This window comes from Crotalus tigris, unplaced genomic scaffold, assembly GCF_016545835.1.
Source record: "Crotalus tigris isolate CLP2741 ecotype Arizona unplaced genomic scaffold, ASM1654583v1 scf7180000024291.2576520, whole genome shotgun sequence".
NCBI lineage: Eukaryota > Metazoa > Chordata > Lepidosauria > Squamata > Viperidae > Crotalus > Crotalus tigris.
In genome coordinates this window covers 257,644-283,258 of record NW_024100464.1, presented here as the reverse complement: position 1 = coordinate 283,258, position 25,615 = coordinate 257,644, and the positions used below count along the sequence as shown (strand labels likewise).

Below are 25,615 nucleotides of genomic sequence, written 5' to 3'. Positions count from 1 at the left end.
TCCTCCCCTGCTGAAGGGCAATTGTGTAAGTCAATGTAGGAGGGGAAAATGTTTGAGTCAGGCTTTCTATTCTAAACAAAAGCTATAAAGTTAGCAGATATAATTGAGAAAATGTTGTACTATCACTTGTGCGAGCCAGCAGGCCGGCGGGCAGTTGTACACGTGCGTGCCGGCCTGCCACTTGCACAAATCAAGCTGCACATGTGCACACCGGCCCGGCTTGGGGGGGAGAGGGGAACTGGGCCACGCAAGCGGCAGGCTGGTGCACACACGTGCAGTTTGATTTGCGCAAGTGGCAGGCCAGCACGCATGCATACGAGTGCCTGCTGGCTTGCCCAAGTTGAACTGCATGCGCACTCCAGCCAGCCATTTACACGGCCAAATTCCAAATAGTCCACCACCTAGTGGTACATGAAAAGGCCACGACCTGGGGGTTGGGGACCCCTGTATTATCGCCTTATGCTAAATGGTCTTCTTGCTTTCTGCCCCCAAAGGAGTGGATTTTCAGTGACCCTTTAATCAGGCAGCAGGACAAGTGCCTCTCAATCACCTCCTTTTCCACTGGTTCCCAGGTCACAGTTGAGGCATGCAACCAGAAAGACGGCAGACAGGTACAGTATTGCACAGACTTTACTGACACTTGAGCGGCCGGGCTGTTCTAGCCTTAATTTTTACAATGCATTTGGAAGGATGATTCATGGGATCTGAAGATGAGAAGCCATCTCTGATTCTTGATATATGGTCTGAGTGTCATCCATATCCTGTTATACATGGTTAAAGCCTTTTACTGGAAAAACACTTGGTAGATTTGCTCTGAGTAAATTGTTCTCTCTAATTAGCCCTGAATGGTAATGTGCAAGAACTTTGCAAACTGCCTCAGAGTTCACTGAGGTTGGGGTTGGTGTGATGCCGTAAGCATTCTTCCTCTTGATCAAGCATTAGAGGCAGGCTATTTACTTGTTTTAGTAAAATGTAGAGAAAGCAAAAATGATGCACAACCAACTGGAAAAGACACACATTCAAATGCATTAACCTGATAAAAAAAACCAAGATCTTAGTAAAATGGCAAAGGCTATCCTCTGTCCTTCATTCCTAATTTCCTCATTATTTGGTAAGAATGCATGAATGCAGTATTCACAAATGATTTGAATTAGAACTACCATCATCCCCAGTTAGCAGTGTCCAATGGAAAAAGGCACATAGAAGTTATAATCTTATAATGTCTATAGCAGTGGTTCTCAACCTGTGGGTCGGGACCCCATTTGGGGTCGAATGACCATTTCACGGGGGTCGCCAAACAAGGCTGTCTGCCATTTTCCCTTTTCTTTGGCCACGCCCCTGGCACCCGGTGATGTATAAGTGGTTGGGGGTCACCACAACATGGGGAACTGTATTATGGGGTCGCGGCATTAGAAAGGTTGAGAACCACTGGTCTATAGGGACATAATTTCTTCATTCCTGAACTAAGAAAAATATATAGTGTAATACAGGGGTGTCAAACTCAATTTCATTGAGTGCCACATTAGCATTGCAGTTGCCCTCAGGGGGCCGGGTGGGTGTGGCCAGGGTGGGTGCAGCCTACTGGGTGGGCATGGATGGAATGGGTGTGGCCTACTGGGTGGGCATGGACAGCTCTACATCGTTCGCGTCAAAGATGCCTGTGGGGACCTGGGCAGGAGTGGGACAGATCTGAGGGTCTCTGGCAGAAGGGGATGGGACCAGGGCAAGCGCCAAGGCATAGTCCATTTCTCCATTCCTCACAAAGGGTGACACCTCCCCAGCATACACCCAGGGGGCGGGGCCGACATGGCAGGGGCTGGTTCCTTGCTGTTTCTAGACGGACTTGTGAAGCTAAGACTGAATGCATTTCAGCATAGATGGCCACCACAAAATTGTACGTTGGCTCCCGGCCAGCTTGGGCCAGGGCCAAGGAAGCGGGGTCTGTTCCCACAGTGTTTCCAGGATGGCTTCACGGGCCACATGAAACCACTTTGCGGGCTGCATCCAGCCCCTGGGCCTTGTGTTTGACATGTCTGGTCTAGAGGAACAAACCAAAATTTGTTTTGGTGAGACAAAGAGCTCAATGAAAAGATGAAAGAATAGAACTAGGTCTTTCGTGTGGACAAATTCAGGCTCTTCTCCTTTTTTACAAAAATGTGGTTAACGGGAGAATGGGGGATCACTGTTCAACTCCATTAAGTCTGTTTCATGTAAGACACTACATGAGAGGCAGAGGGGGCTGTTCCCTCACTGTTTCCAGGGTAGCTTCGTGGGCCACATGAAATCACTTCGCGGGCCGCATCTGGTGTAACGTATTTTAAAATGTAATGTAATTGCAGAGGAATGGGAAACCAACCAGGTTGATGTCTGGACTGTTATTTTTTTTTTAAAGGAGCTGTCATGCTAGAGTAATATGTCATGCAATGCATTTTTCTTCATAAATGAGCCCCATCATAATTCCACTGTGTTTAAGGAAGTTGATATACCCAGAAAACTGGGTACCAACGTGCAGTCTACTCTAGAAGCATATAAAATAATAAATGATAAATATTAATATTTCTTTTACAAATCACAATATATTCAAAATCTTCCACACAATTAATGACAAATGCTCATTGCATTCAAACAGATCTGAAGCAATGAATTGGGTTGCTTTTTGTATAGAAGATCTTATACTTGGGGGAAAATGATTCCTGTACCAGAAGAACAGCGGTAGATGAAGACATCTGGTTTCCTGCTTTTACTGTGACTCTAGATCAGTGGTTCTCAATCTGTGGGTCGGGACCCCATTTGGGATCGAACGACCATTTCACGGGGGTCGCCAAACAACACAGTCCACCATTTTTTCCCCTTTTCTTTAGCTGTACTACTCCCTTTTATTCTATTGGCTTTCGAAAGCCAATAGAATAGACTCTCTTGAATAGAGTCTAATTCTATTGGTTTTCAAAAGCCAATAGGAATTGTCCAGGCTGTCTCTGCCCTGCTGAGCCCACCAAAAGTTCCATTCTGCAAAAGGTGCTGCACCAGTTGAGTAGTCCTCGACTTACGACCAGTTGAGTAGTCCTCGACTTACGACCAGTTGGGGGTCGCGGCATTAAAAAGGTTGAGAACCACTGCTCTAGATGCATATGGAGAACTAGTGCAGGCAATGTTTTTAGTCTTGAAACTCGAGTTTCTGAAATTAAGAGTTAAATTTTGGTGAGGATCTTTCTGAGAGAATTTATTTATCACATTTATGCAGCCACCCATCGCACAGAACGTGAGGTAATAAAAATGCATCATAAAAACTAACAAAAAACATTCCACAATTAAAAACATCAGTCAAAGTTACCGACAAGGATGTAGCAGAGAAAGCCATAAGCAATTGGCCACCATTTCCCACCACTTCCTGATATATAATTCCCTCAAGTATTAGGTCGGGTACGTCATGGTAGGACTTCATTCAGAAGCCATTATGTCATTAAAGAGACCAAAGAGACCTGCCACTAATGTCATCCCATTCTTCCTCAGAATATCCTTCAAATGTTGCTGCATTGTGAGAAGGCATAATTCCAGTTGTATTTTAGAGTGTGTGTTGTTGTTGTTGTTTTTAAAGCACTTCTGGTGTGTAGTTTCTGAGAAAGGTTTGTGGTGATTGCAATTATTACCACATGCAGCAAAAATATAATTCATGAAGCTCTAAATTAAAGAAAAAAATTAAAAGCAAATGGAAGAGGTGGTAAGAACTGCCTTAAATTGCATCCTGCTAATGTAGCAAATGTAATGAGAACATTTGATTTTAATCCTATACACAAAGGAAAAGAGTCTTGATTACTGGTACTGCAAGCTTTCCTGTAGCTTTTAATTACGGTGGCAAGCTCAGCATCTCCTGTTAGAATGGCTCTTATCTGTGATTGTCAAACAACTATGATCACCCTCGATATTAAAGTGAGAAACCTATTTGATCTAGTTGTTGGCAAACTTTAGGAATTATGAATGGTCTCTTCTTTAGATCCAACACTATCAATTCTTTCAAGACATTTTAATCAATGGTGGGTCTTGGAAAGCATTAATGTTTTTAAAATCTTTAAACCATGGGAAGCCTAAGCAAACAATCACCAAGAGAATTAGTTAATGTGAGGTATCTCCAAAAGCTGTTACAATACACATGTCATGAAAGCTCTGAGATGAACTTAGGGCTACATGTGATTTACCCTGCAGGTGATTGCTACATGTGTACTAGCCAGCCTTTGAAGTAAGCCTCCAATAGCCTCTTAAGGCCTTTCACAGAATCTACTTTCCAGGGTGCAGTGAGGATTCTTGTAGCACAGTGTTTCTCAACCTTGACAATTTTAAGACATGTGGACTTCAACTCCCAGAATTCCACAGCCAGCAATGCTGGCTGTGGAATTCTGGGAGTTGAAGTCCACATGCCTTAAAATTGTCAAGGTTGAGAAACACTGTAGGAGCTGAGCAGATCCTTCAGTTTTTCAAACACTTGACACTGCTATAATGAAGCATCATATCAAGTCCACCTGAGGACAGCAGCTTACAGTTTCCAAGATTAAGATGGACCAGGAGAAACTATCTCAGTTGATTGAATGCTCACATTAGACATAAGCCACAATTTATAACCATAATGTCTGGATCCATATCTTATGCTGAGCTACAAAAAAAAAAAAAGCTAATCCCATTATGGCTTTGGGCAAGTGTTAACCCAGCCACTAAATAGTGGAAGAAAGGTAGTTTTAAAGCTCAAGAGCTACTATAGGAGGCCACAATGTGATATTACTGTCTAAATATTCCTACAAATCAGGGAAGCAAACAAAGCCCATTTCAAACATGATCAGAGAGGGTAATGTAGATGGAGACAGGCATTCATATAAATCACATTGGTCTTGAATATGCATAGAGACAGCTGATTAAGCTGGTGCACAGATGTCTTTCTATACCAATATCTGGTCAATCATATTTTCACCTAACTGCAATTTCTCAGTTGGTTTCAGAAGCATTAGCATGTAAAGTGTTATGCTAATATAATTTGGAAATACCTAACACATGGATAATTGAGGCTTGGTTTGGCTGCAATTATCTTCACTAATTAAAAAAAAAGAGTACTCCTGATTTATGCCATTAACTGGGCTCTTCCACATATGATCATATCCAAGACCACTTCCAGGTTTCTCATCTGAATTTTCAGGGAAAGTGCAGAATCACCATGCAGAATCACTTCTACACCACTGTCCAGATTAATTGACTTTGTGGTCCCATCACACATATTACAGATTGATTTTCCTCTTACTTTCCAATACCATATCCATATTCAAATTGAGATACCTATCACTTTCCTGGAACATTTAGGTGTAAAAAAAAAGGACAAAACTATTTAATTATCCACACAGTCATTGAATCAAAGTCTGAAAGCTCTACTTTTCTCCCATTGGTCTCTAATAGCCAGTGGTGAAAGAACTGGGTGACAGATACTGAAGAGTGAAACAGAAGCTTTCAGCTTTTGAAATTACAGCATCCATGAAAAATCAGAACCATAGAAGCACTGTTTCCGAAACCCAATCTTGGTATTAAGTAAGGAATGTGTCTCACATTAACTCATATGTGAATAATTTCTATGCTATTCTTTTCATGTACCATGTGGTCTCCACCATGGAAAGATCATCTCTGGAACAGATTAAGACAAGGAATAGCTACAATACACAAACTAGTTTCCTAGACATGGCAGTGGGCACTATCTATTGGTTTTTTTATTCCCACTAAACTTTTTCTGTAATTGTATAGAATTCAGGTGATATCCCCCCCCCCAAAAAAAAAACCATTTCTTCCCTGCCACCTCTTCAGCATTCCATGTTGAAAGCTGTTGGATTATAATGTTCTCAAAGCTCCTATCACAACAGCAGTGCAGGATTTCAAGAGCAATCTGATGTAGTGCTGTCTCAATTGGTTTGGAAGTAGGGTTGGGACAAAGCTAGTAATGTGCAGTCATGTCTCTTTTTATCATCTGCTCTCTCTCTCATCCACTAAGTAGCAAAGAAGGGAGATTTATATCTCACGTTATGAGTCTCACAAAGTTCTAATCATTCTCCTGTGCTGTTCAGTGTTTGCATAAACAGGGATCTTTAAATTTGGCTCTTTTATGACTTGTGGACTTCAACTCCCAGAATTCCTCAGCCCAGGCATGCTAGCCAAGGAATTCTGGGAGTTGAAGTCCACAAGTCATAAAAGGGCCAAGTTTGAAGACCCCTAGCATAACATCACTAAAGAGGTCATTTGAAATATGTCACGATATAACACTATTTCTCTTTTTACCTGTAGCAGGTCTTCATAGTTGCTTAGAACTAGGGATGGATTGGATGAAGTCTGACTAAAAGTTTTAGAAATTAGAAAATTGCAGTTTTTAATGATCTCTCTCTCTCTCTCTCTCTCTCTCTCTCTCTCTCTCTCTCTCTCTCTCTCTCTCTCTCTCTCAAAAAAAAAAAAGCAGCGTATCACTTGAGACTCTCCCTAATTTCTGCCTCTTGCTAGGAATGCAGTTGATCTCAATAGCACGGAAAAATTTTTAGCTACAATCCTATTTGAATTGGGGCAACATAGCTTGGATCCATGCCCTTAGAAACCTCTTTTGAGTTTTATAGCTTAGATGAGATGGTTTAAAAGCTGAAAATGATGCAGAATACAGCTGATAAATTGTCAAGTGGAGAGGCAAAATAAGAGTATGTAACACAGGGAGCCTTGATGGCACAATGGTTAGAATGCAGTATTGCAGCCTAACTCTGCCCACAGCCTGGAGTCCAGTCCTGACAAGCTCAAAGATTTACTCAGCCTTCCAAGGTCAATAAAATGAAGACTCAGATTATTGAGGTCAATATGCTGACATTGTAAACCACCCATAGAGTGCTGTGAGCACTATGGGGTGGTATACAAGTCTAAATGCTAAATGCTATTGTTATTGCTACTTGTGTTGGTTGCCCAAGTGACATTAAAGCCATAAACAAAATAGAAGTTGATGCTTTTGTAAGGAAACAGGTTTTACTGAAACAGAAGCTGCCTAAAGGAGAAAGAAACATTTGTCTCATTTAGGACTAGAAAGGTTGGTATGAATCCACGGAGGGAACCAGCATTGTCACTGAACTCCAAATTATTTTTCTAGAGATCTCAGAAAGGCAAAAGCAAAGAAACTTCTTCTCTTTTTTTTTTTGTCTCATAGTAGATGCTCTCCCTCTAAAAAAGTATTTATCCACCTTCCCTGGATAATTCTTCAACCTCCTGCTCATCTCCATTCAGTTTGGTTTTCCCCTCTTTTCTTTCCTTTGCTGTGCAGAATGATTTTCTTTCTCAAATATCTCATCTGTGATCTGTTCCCTCTTTTTCTTCATCTGCTATTTCTGTTGGAAGGAGGATGCATGTGTGTGTATGCAGATAAAGGATTGATTAATTTTATAAATTAGATGCCTTATTTTACAGGCAATTAATTTAATCAGTAGTTACCAACTCGATTCATTTTACTGCTTCTTTTAGTCCTGCTATTTTCTGAATAGGTTTCTGACCAGGATGTGGGCGCACACCCCCAATTAATCACATTTATAGCGAAGTGGAGAATTCTCCAGAATTTATCTCGGCTCTGATTGATAACATAGAAATTTTGTGTGTGCTTCTACAATAGTCACTTTTTTCTAGTCCTATTAAGAAGGATATATGTAGATAGATTTTGGGGGGAGGCAAAGTTGTTGGTTTTGTTTCAATTTTCCTGTTTCCTTTATATTCCTTACTATAACAGATTCATCTTCATAGTTCTAGGCCCAAGGCTGGTGCATTTTTATAATACTTTTATGCAGTAAAGCAGGGCTGGTTCTAGGCTTAGGCAACTCAGAGTGTTAAATTTTAGGGGGGGTTCCAAAATTGAAAAGTCTTCTGAAATACACAATAGGAACTTTTTTTTTTTTTTTTTTGGTGCTTTAGAATTTTTTTCTAAGTTTTTCAAAGAACACAAAGTTGGTCAAGTGGTAGTAAACAGTACATTAACCAGAGGTTACAAATCACACAAAAGAAATTATTACAGCTATGGACCTCAAGAATCTAGTAACATTACCAAAGCAAGGCAAAGGTCTGGTATGAAGGTCCTGAGTAAGCAAGTCACATGATTATCAGCTTATCAAAATTATACCCAGGGAAGCAGTAACAGCACACTCTGTGCACTAATATTTGTGGACATTTGTATCCACTTAATATTTAAATATAATTTTACGAAATTGTTGCCTTATGATAACAATGGATACTGATATAATCAACATCATTTACTGTAATTCGTAGTATATTGAATGAAAATGTCTGAGAAAAAAATGAAAAATTATCCAGGGCTGAAAATCGTTAAGTATCAAGCTCAAAATTTCAAAGAAAAGAAAGAAACAAGAGGGTGCCTTTTTGAAAGTCCTACAAAATCAGAAGATGAGCCAAACTAAGGGTGGGGGGATCACAACATGACTGTGCCTGGGGTGTCAAAATGTCTAGAGCCAGCAAAGCTATTCGATGGAAAATTTCAAACTTAGCTGCGTTACATTACCACACTCTGGGTGGCATCTTGAAAAATGGAGCGGCAGGATGGGATATGGGAGGAAATTAATGAAATCAAGCCCATTGTTTGTAGATAGCTAATTACAACATGCAAGAGTTGCGGAAATGTAGCCCCCCTGCATATAATTTCTACCCTTCATTTTCATTCTTATTCTCTATCTTACTTTATGATTTCACTGAACTGAATGATTATTAAAACAGCTGCTGTATTTCAAGTTCTGCAATTAATGGAGGGATTCTTTTCTATAATGTCATTCATTAGCAAGAGAACATTTTTGTTGTGTACCCTGCTGTTATGGGCTGCTACTGAAGAATCAATGAACAGAATCAACTGCATCGGAAAGTGGTTACAGATTAGTGGGCCCCTAATCCAGAAAATTATCATGATCAATTGTCTCTGACAGGACAGAGTTTTCCTTGATGGTTGGAAGGAAAGGATTATTCTTTGTGTATCGCCATATGAAAAGAAATAGGTAAAATTTGAAGGGCCCTCAAAAACAGGGGTCCTCAACCTTGGCAACTTTAAGACTTGTAGACTTCAACTTCAAGCTTTGCTGGCTGAGGAATTCTGGGAATTGAAGTCCACAAGTCTTAATATTGCCAAGGTTAAGGACCTCTGCTCAAAGGTATTTAGTGTCTGCCTACTTCTGCCAGAAGCAGAAGTCCCAATGTTTTTCCTTCTTTCCTGAGGTATTTCTTTCTTTCTTTCTTTTTTAAAATATTTTTGTACTTTTCCAAACTCTCCCCCATACATATACCGTGATATTTATCAGATGTTAACATACATTCTTTTTACATTCATATATAAGATACTTTTAATAAAATGAAATAAATACATATAGGTGACTTTTGGTGTTGCTCGCCCATTTCCCCTTTCACTGTATCCATACTCCTTCTTCTCTACCTTCTTTCCCTACTTCCCTCTTCTCCCTTTCTTCTCTTCTTCCTCTCCTCTTCTCTTTCCTTCACCACTCTCCTCCCTTTTCTCCCCACTTCTTTCCTGAGGTATTTCGTAACCACCAGTTATGAACTGGGTTAGATTGGCAGTAAAAACTGATAAATATTTTCAGTTAATTTTTCTCTCTAATGGTGAAACAAACCCAATCAAACTAATCCAGGTCATTGTTTAACACAATGTATAAACATATAAACAATGTTAAAAGGCATGACAATAAAATGATTCTAGTCCTGGATTAATTTCTCCTCAAGCAAAAGTACTTTTCATTTGATTAATTTTCAGACTTTTCCCTCACTGTCTTCAGAAGCTGGTTCAGAATATTATTGCCTTCCTAAAAATCAGATTAAAATGATGGGGGATTATCTCTGGATTATCTCAAATAATACAGATATTATAAATACAACTGGCCAGAATGCCTTAATGTTAGCTTAGAGGGGATAGCCTATAACAGGGGTGTCAAACTCGCAACATCACGTGACATGTCATGACGTATCGTTACTTTTTTTCCATTGCTGGCAATGGGGTGGGTGCAGTTTCGCCATGACACATCTGGCCTGCGGGCCGGCAGTTTGACACCCCTGGTCTACAAGAAAGACTAGGAGCATCTAAATGCTGAGTCCTGAGTCTCAACCATTTCAGAAAGATAAAACAAAACAAAACATGATGGAAAGAGAGACTTGCAGAGAGACTATGGGGAATTGTTTTATATTAAGTGATCAAAGTAGCTCTAGTCCTAATTGAATTAGAATTCAAATTACAGGTAGTTCTCAAATTATAACCATTCATTTAGCAACTGTTTAAAGCTACAACAGCATTGAAAAAAGCAACTTACAATTGACCCTTGCACTTACTACAGTTGCAGTGTTTCAATGGTCATAGGACCAAAATTTGGGTACTTGGCAACCAGCATGTATTTATGATGGTTGTAGTATCCTGGTGTCGTGTGATTACCATTTATGACCTTCCCAGCTAGCTTCTAACAAGCAAGGTCCAAAGGGGAAGCTGGATTCCCTCAATAACCATGGTGATTGGTTTAATGGCCATAGCAAAAATAGCTGTAAAATCGGGCACAATTCAGTTGAAACGTTCTGGTCCAATTGTGGCCATAAGTCAAGGACTACCATGGTCTCCAAACAAACTTTCTTAAACCAACAAACAAAATCTCTGATCTCCAAGTTTCCTAAAGAAACACGACCTCTAACACTATTAAGAGAATGTTCGTGTGCCTTTACAAAAAGATTGCAGGCGATGTAGAAAAGTTTGTCTTCTTAATCCATTTATAAGGTTTGTTTATTTCATCTCTCTGCTGAAAACAAAACTCTTTTCTAATGTTGAGAGTGTTCCTCCAAGAAGTTTTTCTTCCTGGCATAGCTAGCCTGAATTTGTATATTAGATCTCACCTGGACAATCTCTGTTCTGTTTGTTATGGAATTATTTAGATTATTTGTTATAATAATTTACATTTCAAAACTTTAGGCTGTCCATCTCTGGGAAACTTAACATATACATATTGTGATCTTTATACTGACCTTTATTTAGAAATACTGTATTCAAGTATTTCTGAATACTCTGAATTCTGAATTCAGAGCTGTGGTGGCACAGTGGTTAGAATTCAGTATTGCAGGCTAACTCACTGCTCACTGTCAGGAGTTCAATCCTGACTGGCTCAAGGTTGACTCAGCCTTCCATCCTTCCGAGGTCGATAAAACGAGGACCCAGATTGTTGGGGGCAATATGCTAACTCTTTAAACCACTTAGAGAGGGCTGTAAAGCACTATGAAGTGTATATAAGTCTATGTGCTACTGCTGTTGCCATTGCTATTCATTTTGCTCTTGAGTGATGCTGTAGTAATTGGAGTGCAGTGTAGAACTTGCAAGGGACAACTTTGGTTTAAGACTGGGGAGGTAGGTGCAGTGGTGGGATTCAGCCGGTTCACACTAGTTCAGCAGAGCTGGTAGCAAATTTTTTGTTGCCCAGGTCCAGAACGGACTTCCGAAAGCGGCATCCACACAGACAACCAGTTGTTCACATATTTGAATCCCACCACTGGGTAGGTGATGTCCTTGGGCTCCAATGTAGCCTCTTTGTGCCTGCAATATTCTCTCCCTGCTTGGTTTTTAAAAGATATTTGGAATTAAAACAATCAAATATGAACTTGGCATGTTTCAAAGCCTTAGCATCTTGCAAAGCTCCATTATAAAGTTGAAGACATCTGGCAGTTAACTCACTTTCTAATCAATGGATGCTTTGCAGTTGATCATTGTAAGCCATTTTGTGAGGGGATGCTCCACTTGCTAGATTAAGGGCTCTAAATCTTGGTCAAACTTGCCTAATTTTGTGAACCCAGACTACTGTCTTTCCCAATATATGTATTCAGCCTGAATCAATCCATTGTGGACTGTAGTCTATCATGCTGGTCAGGTGTGAACTTTAATAGTAGTTAGCTTCCCACTATAGAGTTGAAAGACATTAACTGGCTTAAAATCTGCCAGCTGGTCTCTATGCCTCAGGAAGGACTAGAACTCAAGGTCTCCTTCCTACTATTAACTACAACACCAAATCGGCACAATTACCAACACACAATTTTTTTTGTTTAACAAAACTTAAATTTGTCATTAAATGGCAAAAGCTAGCAATGTGCATTTTTCTTACATGCTGCAATATGACATATACTGTATATATGAAAGCTATTAGGGTAAATTTAATCCACAATTATGGCTGCAAGAAAATAGACGTGAGGTATAACTGATATATATAAATTGTACTTATATTTATAATGGTATATATAATAAATAATCTACATACATATAAAATTATACATATAAATTGCTAGCAATTACTTCCAAATTTTGGAAAGGTCTGCACACACGCTATTTCATCTCCAGCAGCTGAGATCACATCATTTCCATCTGCTGTTGCTATTTATTCATGTGTTTGATTAATATCCTGCTTTTCTGTCCCTACAAGTGCTCAGGATGATTTCAACTATAATGAGTGGATTCCTTAAAGAAGCCACAACTTTATCAGAGTCTTCTTTCATGAGTAACAGTTGCAATAGCAGTAGCACCTAAATCTGAAGCATTGGGGGAGGGGGATGTTCATTTCAAAGGATGCAGAACAACTGCTATTTGGGCCATTGCTATTTAGGCTAATGTGATTGCAGCCTGGTGCTAATTGCAGCGACTCAAACAATGTATTCGAGAAGTGAATAAACAGGCACAGCTGGTGTTTTTTTTCTTTAAAAAAAGTATTAAAGACAAAAGCTGATAAGGGCCCTTGCCCTTAGATATTTATAGCATTTAATATCTGTATACGTATTTGCAGCCAGAATCAAGGATCCTGATAGTCTAAAATAGCTTAGATGCTAGCCTGAGAAGAATGACTTAGGAGGAATACCTACTGTGCACTAGCATTAATGTAGTAAAAAAAAAAAAAAGATCAGGTCAATTGAATGGTGCTATTTGCTCCTTGCATTATGCTCTATCAACCTATGAATTTTACCCATTCAATAGAAGCTACCGATTTGTCCCTTGTTGCCCTTGTCAGCCAAGCAGATGAGACAAGAATCAATTTTGTACCTGTGGGATGCAAGGCTACCAAGTGTGTGTTGTCATAAAGCATCTTTTGTCTTGCTAAAGAAGATGATGTAGAAGGCCCTGCAGAGAAGAGGATTCTAACCATTCAGCTACAGAACACTCTCATCTTTTTTAGTGACGATGCCACACAATTTGCATTTTGGAATTTCATCTACCCCGAACTAATATTGTTTTTGCTATTTATTGTAAAGTTTCATTATGGTATATTAGCTGACTTGCAAATACATAGGAAGAGTGAAATGCAAAGCCAGCTGTCTGGGGCAGAAGGGATTGGCTTTCTGTTTCAGGTCTCCATTTCACAGAAAATATGATTTAGGTAAAGTCACAGGGCAGATGAAACAGTTAACTAATCTCCATCTGTTCCGCAGAAATACCTGTGTGCTTCCTCTCTTTTCTGCTGCCTTTTCTCAGATCAATAAAAGAGGTGGAGGCTTCAGATAGTGCTTACTCATAGGCTGATTTGTACAAATGAGTTGAATCACAACCACAGAAACCATCTGTATTAATGTCAGTTACTATATGTTGTTTGTATGTTAATTGGCTAAAACTAGATTAGCATTATGAGAATTAAGTTATGAGAAACTTAAGTAGAATTGCAGCAGGCACCAACAACAGACAGCAACACCAAACACCCCCCCCCCCAATGAAGCATGTCAAACATGGTTATTATTTGAGTGGGAGGTCACCAAAAAATCTCAGAAATATGGGGTAGAATGGTACCTCAAATATGCCAGAAAAAAAAGCAGAGTTCCTCACACATTAAAAATTCTCAGAACAGCCCTTCAGACTGCTGGAGGTAACCCATTCCATAATAAAGGGGCATTTTAAAAAAGCATATTACTCTATCCCCGACCCCATCTTCAGTCATGCATAGGAAACATTCCCAGCCTACCCATTTGGGATGAATGAACAGGATGGTTGGTTCTATGTGAAGATTCCAAGAAGCCAGCTGTATCAGATGTAACTCTTGGGTGGTAATAACTCATTGTGGTAATATAGCTAAGAGGTTATGTGGGTATGGGTAACAGCTTCCAGGACATCATGCTTCAGGAAGAGATGCAACTGGTACACCAATGAAAACTAGTCAAAGACTTTCCACACTATCTAGGAGGACCTCTAGGCAGATTTGCTATTTTAAGGTGGGCTTCCCAGTCCAGAATAATAAAATGCTAGATGGCTTCTGGGCAACAGCACTTTAATCTTACAGGGATTTGATCTTGAAGTCTAGCAGCTTCCAGGCTTCAGGCCAGGACTTCCAATATATGTGTCATCCTGGGAAGTGATTTATAATTAAGCATAACTGTGATCCAATTAATGTCTTCCGCATGCCTTTACATCAGTGCAAAATAATATGGGAGGGGGAGAGATGAACCTTGAGGCACCCCACAAATGACCTCCTTTTCTCCCCTATTGCCACTGCCCACTTGGGAAGAAACAGAACAGCTAAGAGCAGTGCTCCACCTTGCAAGTGATCCAGAATAATACTGTGGGGTAATGGTGCTTAAAACAATGCATGTTATTCACCAGAGTAATCCAAACAATTTCCTCCTCTATCCTGGCCAGAATCCTGAGTGAAAAGATTCAGACAATCCGGTTCCTCTAGCGCAAAATATACTTGGAGCCTCTGCCACTATCTTGGCAACTTTCTAGTGATCAAGATTGGTGAGGAGAGTGCATCTTTGTATGTACTCAAATAGATATCCAATTATTAAAAGGAGGTTATATTAACTCATTATTGAAATTTCCAGGGAAATATACAGATGCTTTCCCTCTTTAGATACATAGAAATCTATCTAGGAAAGCATTGGGTCCCCACAAATGCCCTTTTTAAGGGTCTGTTCTAGCTACAATACAGTTGTATTGCAGCTGTATTATATACATGTACCTTAATATCAGTTGGATAACTGATACTAAGGTACATGTTACAGCATGTCAGTTCATCAAAAACATGATTTACAAAGAAACAAAAGCAATCTAATGTCAATGGTTCAAAATATGTATTAGTTTATTTCTAAATTCCTTAGCTAGAACTCCAGGAATTCCAATTGTTCCACCCTTTAAAGGAAAATAACCTTGATGTTTCCATCACAGACTGGCTAATGGACTTTGTACTCCTTTATCATTAAGAGGGTTTACTGAAAAATAAGGCTGTTTCATGGATAGATTGATCCTGAATCTGAAGTAAAATCTCCTTTATTTCAAGCTCAATTCTTCTGTGTGGTTTTCCTGCTCACTATATGGGAGTGATTTGTTTTTGTGGTCTTAAATAAGTGTTGTTGTTTTTTAATCAAATTCTTAATTGGATTTTCCTGGTGGTCTGTCATCCAAAAACTAACCAATTCTGACTGGCTTAGTTTGTGAAGATCAGTAAGGCCATGAGATTAGAAAAAGGCCTAACCAAAATGTAAAATTATGTGTATTAAATGTGTATTAAAGAAGAAATTGAAAACTTTGCTGAATTATTACTCCTTCCATTAGTAAATAGGTATTTAGGGACAAATAGAGAAAACAAGAAATGAAGGAAAGAAGAGGACACGTTTCATATGCTGTTGTTTTCTTTCTTTTTCCCTTGCAGAAATGGAAGATGAAAGGTAGCTTCATCCAACATTTTGTCAGTGGCCTATGCTTAGAAAATGAGTCCAGCAGACTAGTGACCAACATCTGCCAGTCTAATATTCTGGGTCAACAGTGGGAGCTGCTCCAAGCCACATGATGGTTGCCCAGCATCTTTTGGTTCTGATACTTTTTGCATGAGACTCTGGGAATGGAAGGGGCTAGGGTGGGGTATGAATTCTGGTTTTCTTTAAACCTAAGTGTTTTGACTATGCTCCTCAGCCAATAACGATTTCCGATGAAATGTCACTGTTTTTGGATTTATGTTAAAGAAGTCAAAGCTGTTTGGCAACATCAAGTCGAAATGGCCCATCATTTCCCACTTTGAGTAACAGTGGGAACTGGGTGTAGAAGAATCTATCACAGTAACCAATATGTGTTTAAGTCTGATTGACATCAGTTACCTTCCATTCCTTTGTCTCCAGAGAAACCTATGGTCTATGATCCCATGGAGTTGCTGCAGTTGGCATCTGTGACTATATGCTTGATGTGAACTCCTGATGAGTTTACTTGATTTCAGACATGTCACCTCTCATATTGCATGTGTCTCATACTGTTTGATTTTTGGAAAGGATCGCAACAAAAGGGGAAGGGCTAGGTTATGGAAAAGTGCATAATTGAGCAAAATTGAGGCAGAGATAAAGCTTTTTTGTTTTTGTTTTCTGAATGTGTTTGATTATTGGAGCACATCGATATCATTCCTTGCAGAGAAAGAGTTTCTTGGTTTCTCTGGCAGATAGAATTGATAAAACATCAGGAAGAAAACTAAACCAATCTTCATCAAGAAAGATATGTGGTATGTTTCTGTTGCTTTAAAAGCTGAAGCACAGAAATATTGTTAAAAAGTACATGAACAAAGGGTCCCTTTTTCTGCCCTCTGGAGAGAACACATATTATTTCCTTCTGCTTTCATCAATATGTGCTTGGCATAAAATTGTGGGGAAAAGGCAGCTCATGATAACAATTCTGTATTTTTGCAAACACAGCTTGGGCTGATGGCCAAAGGGTCAAGTTGTACTTGGACTTTTACACTCAGTCCTTTTAGATTAATCAAAATTGGATTTTTTCCTCAGGGCCTATCACCTATTTCTCAGCCTAGTTCTGCTGGAAAATCTTTTGGAGCCAAGCCCAAAGCAAAGCTCTTTTTCATTTTGTGTGTATGTGTTCAAAGAAAAACATGAACTTGGACTGTTGGCCAATATTTTCACAATAATTCCATATCACCCAGCAAAGTGCAAAGAGTGTGACCGTCGGTGCCTTTTCTGGTGGCAGAATGGCAGTGCTTGGTCTGAATTCATTTTAAAAAGCAATTTTTTATGAACATTTGCTTGGGAATCTCAACTGAATAGATCAGGAGGAGTCTGGTAGCACCATTGCTAACTAATGATGTTAAAAGGCATAGGTTTTCAGTTGCTACATCTATCATAATGCATCTGATGAAGTGAGCTGCAGTTCATAAATACTTATACCTTTTAATAAAATTGATTAGTTGGAAAAGGTGTTACCAGATCTCTTCCAGTTTTTGGCTACCACAAACTAACATCCCTCTCTTCTTACAAAATCAACTAAATAAAGTGAAACTTGCTTCTAAATAAATGCACACAGGATTGAACTAAACACCATCTATATGTCAATGGATCTAAGCATTGACTACATTGGTTGAACATCAGCAAAATGTCAACCTGTTTATCAACTGAAGAAGCCACATGCCAAGGTCCTAGGTCTTAGTTATCAAATTTGAATTTGAGACAACATACGGTGGGCTTTTTCTGTTAATTGTCAAAATATTATGCTCTCTTCCACTCTGATTTGAAATAGGAAAGTAACAGAAGACACAAGCAACACTTAAATGGTCATTGTGAGTCTAATTAATGAACTGATCATTTGCACAATAGGAATAGTCTCTGTTATCAATCATCTCTAATATAAGAAACCATTTCCATATTGACAAAGGTAACACCAGGATTATTCCAACAGTATCTTCAGGTCAGATAGATGCAGATGTAAAGGATCAATATCACTAAACTTTAGGAAAGTCCACCTCTCAGTTTCTAATTATTTCTAATGGACTCTATTGGACTCTCATTTTGGTGGATGCTGTAGTAACCTGTCAGCAGCTCTTCAGCCCATTTCTGGGAGAAAATATGAAGAGGTTAGGAGGTTTTTCAAGGTAGTAAAATACAGTTTATGGGGACTCTCAAAATTGAAATTTCACACATTTTATATAACTTCTGTATTATATATAGCAAAAACTAAGAACTTACCTTTAATGTAAGAAAGGATTTGACAGTTACAAATGTGTGAATGTTCATATTATTTATTATGAATGGCATATTGTATATATCTACCCAGAATAATAAATTCAAGGCAATTTAATACCCAAGAAAAGAGTACAGAATTGTGGTGCAAGGACATTTTAGGAATGCAGCTAGACAGATAGTTCCTATTATCGCCAATGGAAAGAAAATTGTGAATCAACATTTTTACTATGAGGAAAAAAGTGGAAATGACAGTAGAAACAAGCAAGGAGGCTACAACTGGAATACGTGTCATCTGATTCCCTATAATGTTTTGTAAATTGATTATGTGCCATCAAGTCATTTTCAACTCCTAGCAACCATATAAATTTTCTCCTTGACAATCTGTCCCTAACCTGTTCTTTCAAATCTCCCAATGCACTCATTGCCACTTTTACTGAGTCCATCCATCTTGTTACTTAAAGATGAGGAATTGCATAACAAAACACTAATGTGGAAGCACCCCAGATGTTACATCTGTTGCTAAACAGGATATCAAGACTTTAAGGTGCCTGGGTATTAATAACAGCCCCAGCCTGGGAATCCCACCCATCCAGGATGCTTCTAGGGACTTTCTATTGTGCAGTAACCTTGACATGTATTCCCAGAACACTTTTCAGTAGGGCAAGAGGTGGAACCAATATGGAGAAGGCAGAAAAATTCTATAAACTCTTTCCGTGAGTAGCATTTACAGTATCAAAAAGAAATCCTAGGAAGATGACAGTTGACAAGCACTGATTTCCAGATTCAAAAATATTTTCAAAGTGATGCTTCTCTTATCCGACGCTTAAGAGCATAAGCTGGTGTTAGGAAGAAATATAAGATTAATTCTTCCTAACATTCTTTTCAGTCAGAGAAGGGCATTCTAAGGCCCCATATGGGTCTTAAGTCTCCTTTTATTACAGCCCCCATAAAGTGTGACACTGAAGTACAGAACCATAAACTCCTCCTGGAAGTTTGAACAGAAAATACTAAAATATGTTCAAGGTTTATTTAAACTTATCTTACTAAAACCAGAAACAACTTGTCTTAAATAGCCTGGAAATCTTGGTTTCATCAAGCTATTCACCACTGTCACCCTTTAAAACAGTGGTTCTCAATCTGTGGGTCGGGACCCCATTTGGGGTTGAACGACCATTTCACGGGGGTCGCCAAACAACGCAGTCCGCCATTTTTTTCCCCCTTTTCCTTAGCTGTGCTACTCCCTTTTATTCTATTGGCTTTTGAAAGCAATAGAATAGACTCTCTTGAATAGAGTCTAATTCTATTGGCTTTCAAAAGCCAATAGGAATTGTCCAGGCTGTCTCTGCCCTGCTGAGCCTGCCAAAAGTCCCATTCTGCAAACGGTGCTGCACCAGTTGAGTAGTCCTCGATTTACGACCGGTTGAGTAGTCCTCGACTTACAACCGGTTGGGGATCACGGCATTAAAAAGGTTGAGAACCACTGCTTTAAAACTTATATGTGCCAAAAGGTTGCTAATTTTGCTTCAGAAAGAGACCTCTGATTCAGATACACATTCATACTCATGCTTGGAAATGGTGTTACTTGCTGAGGGCATTTATCCAAGTGGAAGATAAAGATGGCTGGAACATAGGCATTCACAAAAGGGATGATGAAACATGTCCCTTACATTTTTGTGTGCAATGTTACAAAACCAAGAATGTATCAGCATAGCTTGCATTGTGATGTCACAATACATGTTTTGCCACTTTGGTCTATTCATAGTCAGATATGGACCCTGGTGGGCAGAAGTATGACCATTTGGCACCACTTGATAAATTCAATGCATGTGGTTCTCCAGTGTGTCATGAATCATAAACATAATGAGACCTGCAGAGTAGGTCCATATTCTGTTTTGTACATGGCACATGTGATCAAAAGGGGAAAGATTGCATGAAGAATGAAGAATTTCAACCTGCAGCTATGGATGGACACCAAGGTAGGCAAAACTTGGAGCCAGCAAGCATTCTTATTGTAAGTCACTGTAATGAGGAGCAAAGTCAGTCACAAAACACATTTAAAGACAGAGGGTATGCTTAATCTCCAGGGCTTTTTAATTTTTTTTCCTGTGCAGATGGGCACACTCGCAAACTTGGCACTATGACTCAAATGTCAATTTTGATTTTCTAAAGATACCAATAGGGGTTCTAGGAGTGTTCATGTAAATTGAGATTTTGCTAAAGGCTACTGCCTTGAACATGACAGCTTGCCATTTAATTTTTTTTGTATTAAAATCAGATGGGTTAGGGAGTCTAGTGAATATCAAGGGCATCATCTATGGGGATGCTCGTGGTCAAGGATATCATGCTGCTTACTCCAGTACACAATATTTTCATTAATGGCTCATCGATATTTTTGTCGTGCTTTTGAAAATTGAAAGTCTTCACTTGTAAACAGAGCCAGAACAACAAACAGTGACTTGATTGTGGAGGGAGAGTAGTGGGTTTATAAACAAACAAATGAATAAAATGTCAACCACTATCCACTGAATGTGCAGAATAGAGAGTTATCAAGATGCATTGAATGAGGCTCCAAGATGAAATCCCAAATATTTTTGGAAGGATTTGTGTTTTCCCCCTTCTTCTTTCATTACAAAAGCACTTTGCCAAAAGTAATCTATGTCAACTTATTTTTCTTCCCTTTTTAACCAAAGCATGTACCAGAACTTGTCTGCTAAGATCAGGGGTCTCCAAACTTGGCTGCTTAAAGACTTGTGGACTTCAACTCCCAGAACTGAAATTGGAAATTGAAATTGAAATCCCTGGAAATTGAAGTCTGCAAGTCTTAAAGCAGCCAAGTTTGAAGACCCCAGGCTAAGATGCTACAATAAACTCCACTTCTAAAAGTTATGTTTCTTGGCCTTCATTTGCACAAATTGTCTCCAGTGTGCATTGCTCAGCTAGAACAACTAAAATAGTAGTCACATAAAGCAATTTAACAGCATTTCCTACCTGCATAGGCAAAACTGCATCCTAACAAACCTGAATGTTGTTCAGGAAATGTTCCTTCTGTCTGCAACTGCTCTTTCATTAATCTACCTTATTCGTTTCTTTGAAAATTGCTTAATTAGTTGCTTCTTGTTCACAATGTCATGCCTACATTGTGATTAATTAATCTGTTCCTGTTCTCTGCACAGAAAACTTTAATTACTGCTTTTCCCTTAGCAGCAAGAACAAGTATTGGTTAAAGTTTATATTCCTATTATTTTTGGTATTAGAACTGTAAAGATTAATTTGTCAGAAAAAAAATGTATATAGACTCTTCTTAGAAATTTGTCTTTCTAGCAAAAAATATCTCAGTGAACCAAATGAATCGTATAGTAAGTCTGGAGAGATTTGAAGCTATCAAGGCAATAATTCCCCCCCCCCACTTTTTCTTTCCTGGCAATGCTGAGTTTCCTTAATTATTTATAATTATTAGGATGAAATGGGCACAGAAGCACAGCCTCCCAATTCAAGATATACTGTCAACAACTTGCTGAGAGTTAAAGAAAAAACTAGTTATTGCAATGATCATACCATGCTACCGATTTCTGGATCGTATCTTCAGGAAGGCCACAAAACATTTTTTAAAATTTTTTTAAAATCCTCATAAAATAATTGCTCTATGGCAGTGTTTCTCAGCCTTGGCAACTTGAAGATGTCTGGACTTCAATTCCAAAAATTCTCCAGCTAGCAAAGCCAGTTGAGTTCCACAAGGATGAGAAACACTGTTCTATGGAATATGTTGCCACAAGGGCTGATGTCTACTATATCGTTTTAAATTTTAAATTACGGTAGACTATTTCATGGGGAAGTGGTTACCTCCATGAGGGCTTTGGAATCTCCATGACTAGAAACAGGGCTTTTTTTCTCATAGAATGCCCAGAACGGAGTTCCAGCACCTTTTTTGGATGGAACCTTGTAGGGTAGGCAAGGCAGGTTGTATGATGTGTGTGAGTTCTGGCACCTTTTTTTTTTTTTTTTTTTTTTTTAGAAAAAAAGCACTGGCTAGAAGATAATATTTATTTGATCTGTATCCCATCTTTTCATTTGCAGCATCCAAAGCAGTTACTGAGTATCAAAAATTAGAGTGTAGGCTTTTGTTTTCAGTTTTTACTTGCTGTTTTCCCAGAGACATCTTTCTGATTAGAAAATAGAATGCAAAAAAACCTAATGGCTGCATGGCCTAATCTTAACAGTGGATATTATTGAATAAGAAACTAATTAACTATCTCTGGTAATATTTCCACGGAAACCAATGCAAAGCATTCTGCAATGCATCCTGGGAACTAAGCCATTATTCGACTAATGTTCCATCTAGATGGGTTGATAGATCTCTTAGAGAATCTCAGTTTCTTGTCAAAGCTCCCAACGGTTTAACAATTGCAACAAAAACTACAAACTGTCATGAAAGGCTTGTAAATTCAGTTTTGGAATGCAATAATTTTCCCCAGACTGGACATATGATCATGGGACCTTACTCCTTGGTCCTATCTATGCAGTCTTCAGGTACCACTTTATATCTAATGAACAGCCTCCAGAATTGTTGCAAGGAAAGCAAGACTCTAAACCTGGGTCATTCTATCCCTGGTTTTATACACACCGTACAACAAAATTCATTGCTCCTCTTAATCTGGCATTCCATCATTGTCTAGAACTATATTGCCGATTCTTCCAGGAACAAAAAAGTAGGTGATATAGCCAGCCTATTCTAATGTAGATCTTGGGAATAAGCCCTTAGGATTTAAAAAGTCTCTTTGGAGAATGTAATTTTATGAATGTTAAGGCAACCCTTTCCATACTGGCTCCATTGAGCTCCCTTGGATTATAAGTCTTCTTTCCACCAGACAGACATTAAATTGGGACAGATGACTTAAATAAAGGTCATCCATCTAATCAGAACTAGTCTCCTGTACATTTTGAATTTTATCACTAAGAGAAGTGGATAAAATAACATCGGCAGGTAAAAGGCACTGGCATTTAAAACTGTTTTTAGCAGGACAAATCCTTTGCCTGATTTGCCCTGCAGTGGTGAGTAGTGCTCCAGGGTTTTGAGCAAGTCTCGCACATTCCTGACCTTTTTTAAATTGAGATGCCAAGGGATCATCCTAGAGCTTTTGGCAGATAGAGCTTGTCCTCTGAACCATCCCATAAAGGTTTGTAGGAAGCTTCCCCTCCCCAGATTAAAATATTCTTTATTCTTACAATTAAAAAGAGGCAGAATATTATATTTCCCCAAAGGAGAAATGGAGAAAAATCTTAACAAAGTCAGAAAGCAATCCCAAACTTTCTTAATAACCTCAAGCAGAAGCCTCAAGTCTTTAGAGATGGATATTTTGTACCTATTAAAAAAGACGGGCCAATCTATTCATAAACAAAACACCTTCAGCCCTCACAGCTGATGTGATTAAGAATTTACATTCCCCCACCCAAATTCTAAGGACAGGACATGGCCTTAAGGACATAACAGGACCAACCCACCACCATTGAAACAAGGCTCACTACATTGCACAACCCCCTGGAGCATCTCACTCAGAACCGTATAAAGATCCATCCACTCACTCAGCCATTTTGTCAGCTGTCCCAGAAATACATGCTGTTGTTGGTTCTGCTCCTCAATAACCAGAAACCTTCTTTCCTAAGCAGCTAGCCTCCATTTTATTTCCAACATCTTAGCCTCCATTTTATTTCCAGTGTTTTACTCCCAGCTTGGAACTGGAACTGGTTTTTGTTCCTACAGGTTTACAGACAAGGAGCTAACTGGCAGTGAAAGGTTATCTTACAACTGTTGTGACTGAGGGCCACAGTCCATAGCCATTACCCTAACCTAAATGAGTAACTCTTAAGCCCTCCATATACTAAGGCAATGGGGGAAAAACTGGCAGCAACCCCAGGAAACAGCGTGGTGAACTCCCACTATTTTGCAATAAGTTGCTATGATATTTTTTTTTTAAGGGGGAAATATTGAGAGATCTAAAACTTTAGTCCTATCATTACTTTTCAGGGGCAAAGCTCGAGAAGTTTTGGGCCACGCAAAGGTGTGCCTGTACCTGGGTCAAGACAGTTGTGCAGTTCTGATCCTTTCCTTGCATTCTGGAAGTGAAAGATGGAGTGCAACTCTGAGGAGGATCACGCTGTATTTCGTTGAAACAATAATAATTGGTTTCCAGCTTACAAAGAAAGAGGAACAATGAACAATAAAGAGGGAAATGTTTTATGGCCATTTTGAATGGTGGGGCAAGAAACTCCAAAGCTCTCTGATTTGCTTTTGGGATCTTGGGACCACATAAAGAAAACTGGTTACTGATCAGAAAAGCTGATTTATTTTTAAGGAACACTTTGCTTTCTGCAGGCAGCAGGAGTGCTGGAAATAGCTATGGTTTCTTATTAGCAAGCAGAGAAACGCTGATGGAATTAAGTGCCTATCACAAATTACTTTGTGTAATTTTGTTATTATCTTTGTCTTAGTCAATGTTTTTTCCTGACTGGATTTTCACTAGCTCTAGTCAATTTCATTCTGCCTTTGTTAATGGTGAGCAATACTTGTTTCTTTTCAGTGGGGAAAGGATTAATGTGGGGAGGGGAACTTTATTTAGAGGCAGGAATATTTCCTTTGGGGTTGACAAAATTAGGTAAACAGGAGATTAGGAGAACAGAACCTGATTCCTGTCATGTTTTCAAGATCAGGGAGAAATGTCTGGAAAGAAGCTCTCCTCTCATTTCAGCTGAAACACTTTTGTTTCAGGTTTATTTTAGGCATTCTCAAGGGTGCCAGTGAGGATCTTTTTCCTCCATATCATTCAGATTGGATTTTGAATGGACATCACTCAGAGTCACTCTATGAGGGAGATGGGTGGTTTCTAAATATGAATAATTTAAAATTATTAAATAAACAAATAAACAAATAAAATTTAGTGTTTTTACTGGGGTATAATTTTATATAGGTAGTCCTTGACTTATAAGATAAGATAGCCTTTATTGTCATTTTTTTTTTACTGTGGGCACAATGGCACACATCAAAAATGAAATTTAGTTGCCCGCTCTCAAAGTGAAACACATACATGATGCATACCTAAACATACTATGAACAACATATGCATAGACCCACATCCTACATATATGTAGCAAATAAATATTTATGACCACAACTGAGTCCAAAATTTATGTTGCCAAGTGAAACATTTGTTAAGCGAGTTTGCCCCGTTTTACGACCTTTCTTGCCACAGTTGTTAAATAAAACACTGTAGTTGTTAAATCAGTCAAACTGTTGTTAAATGAATCTGGCTTCCCCAATGACTTTGTTCGTCAGGTCGCAAAAGGGGATTATGTGACCCCGGGATACTGCAACCGTCATAAATGTGAGTCAATTGCCAAACATCTAAATTTTGATCACGACTATGGGGTTGTTACAATGGTTCTAAGTATGAAAACTGCTCATAAATCACTTTTTCATGCCATTATAACTTTGAATGGTCACTAAATGAACTGTTGTAAGTCGAGGACTACCTGTATTTATTTTTATGGTAATTTGTTTTAAGAGATATTAGGAGTCAGAAGCCATAGCAAAATTTCTTCTCCCATGAAGATTCTCTCTTGATACTTGATA

At 38.9% G+C, this 25,615-nt stretch overlaps 1 protein-coding gene across 1 annotated transcript in view; it reads left to right on the top strand.

The window, feature by feature from the left end:
* Positions 1-16,393, top strand: part of GALNT16 (polypeptide N-acetylgalactosaminyltransferase 16) — a 184,085-nt gene extending 167,692 nt beyond the window's left edge. The window contains exons 14-15 of the mRNA XM_039324017.1: positions 495-611; positions 15,693-16,393. Coding sequence (XP_039179951.1) covers positions 495-611; positions 15,693-15,830 — 255 coding nt within the window. The 3' untranslated portion in view covers positions 15,831-16,393. The remainder of the gene's footprint in view (positions 1-494; positions 612-15,692) is intronic.
* The last annotated feature ends 9,222 nt before the right edge of the window (positions 16,394-25,615 follow it).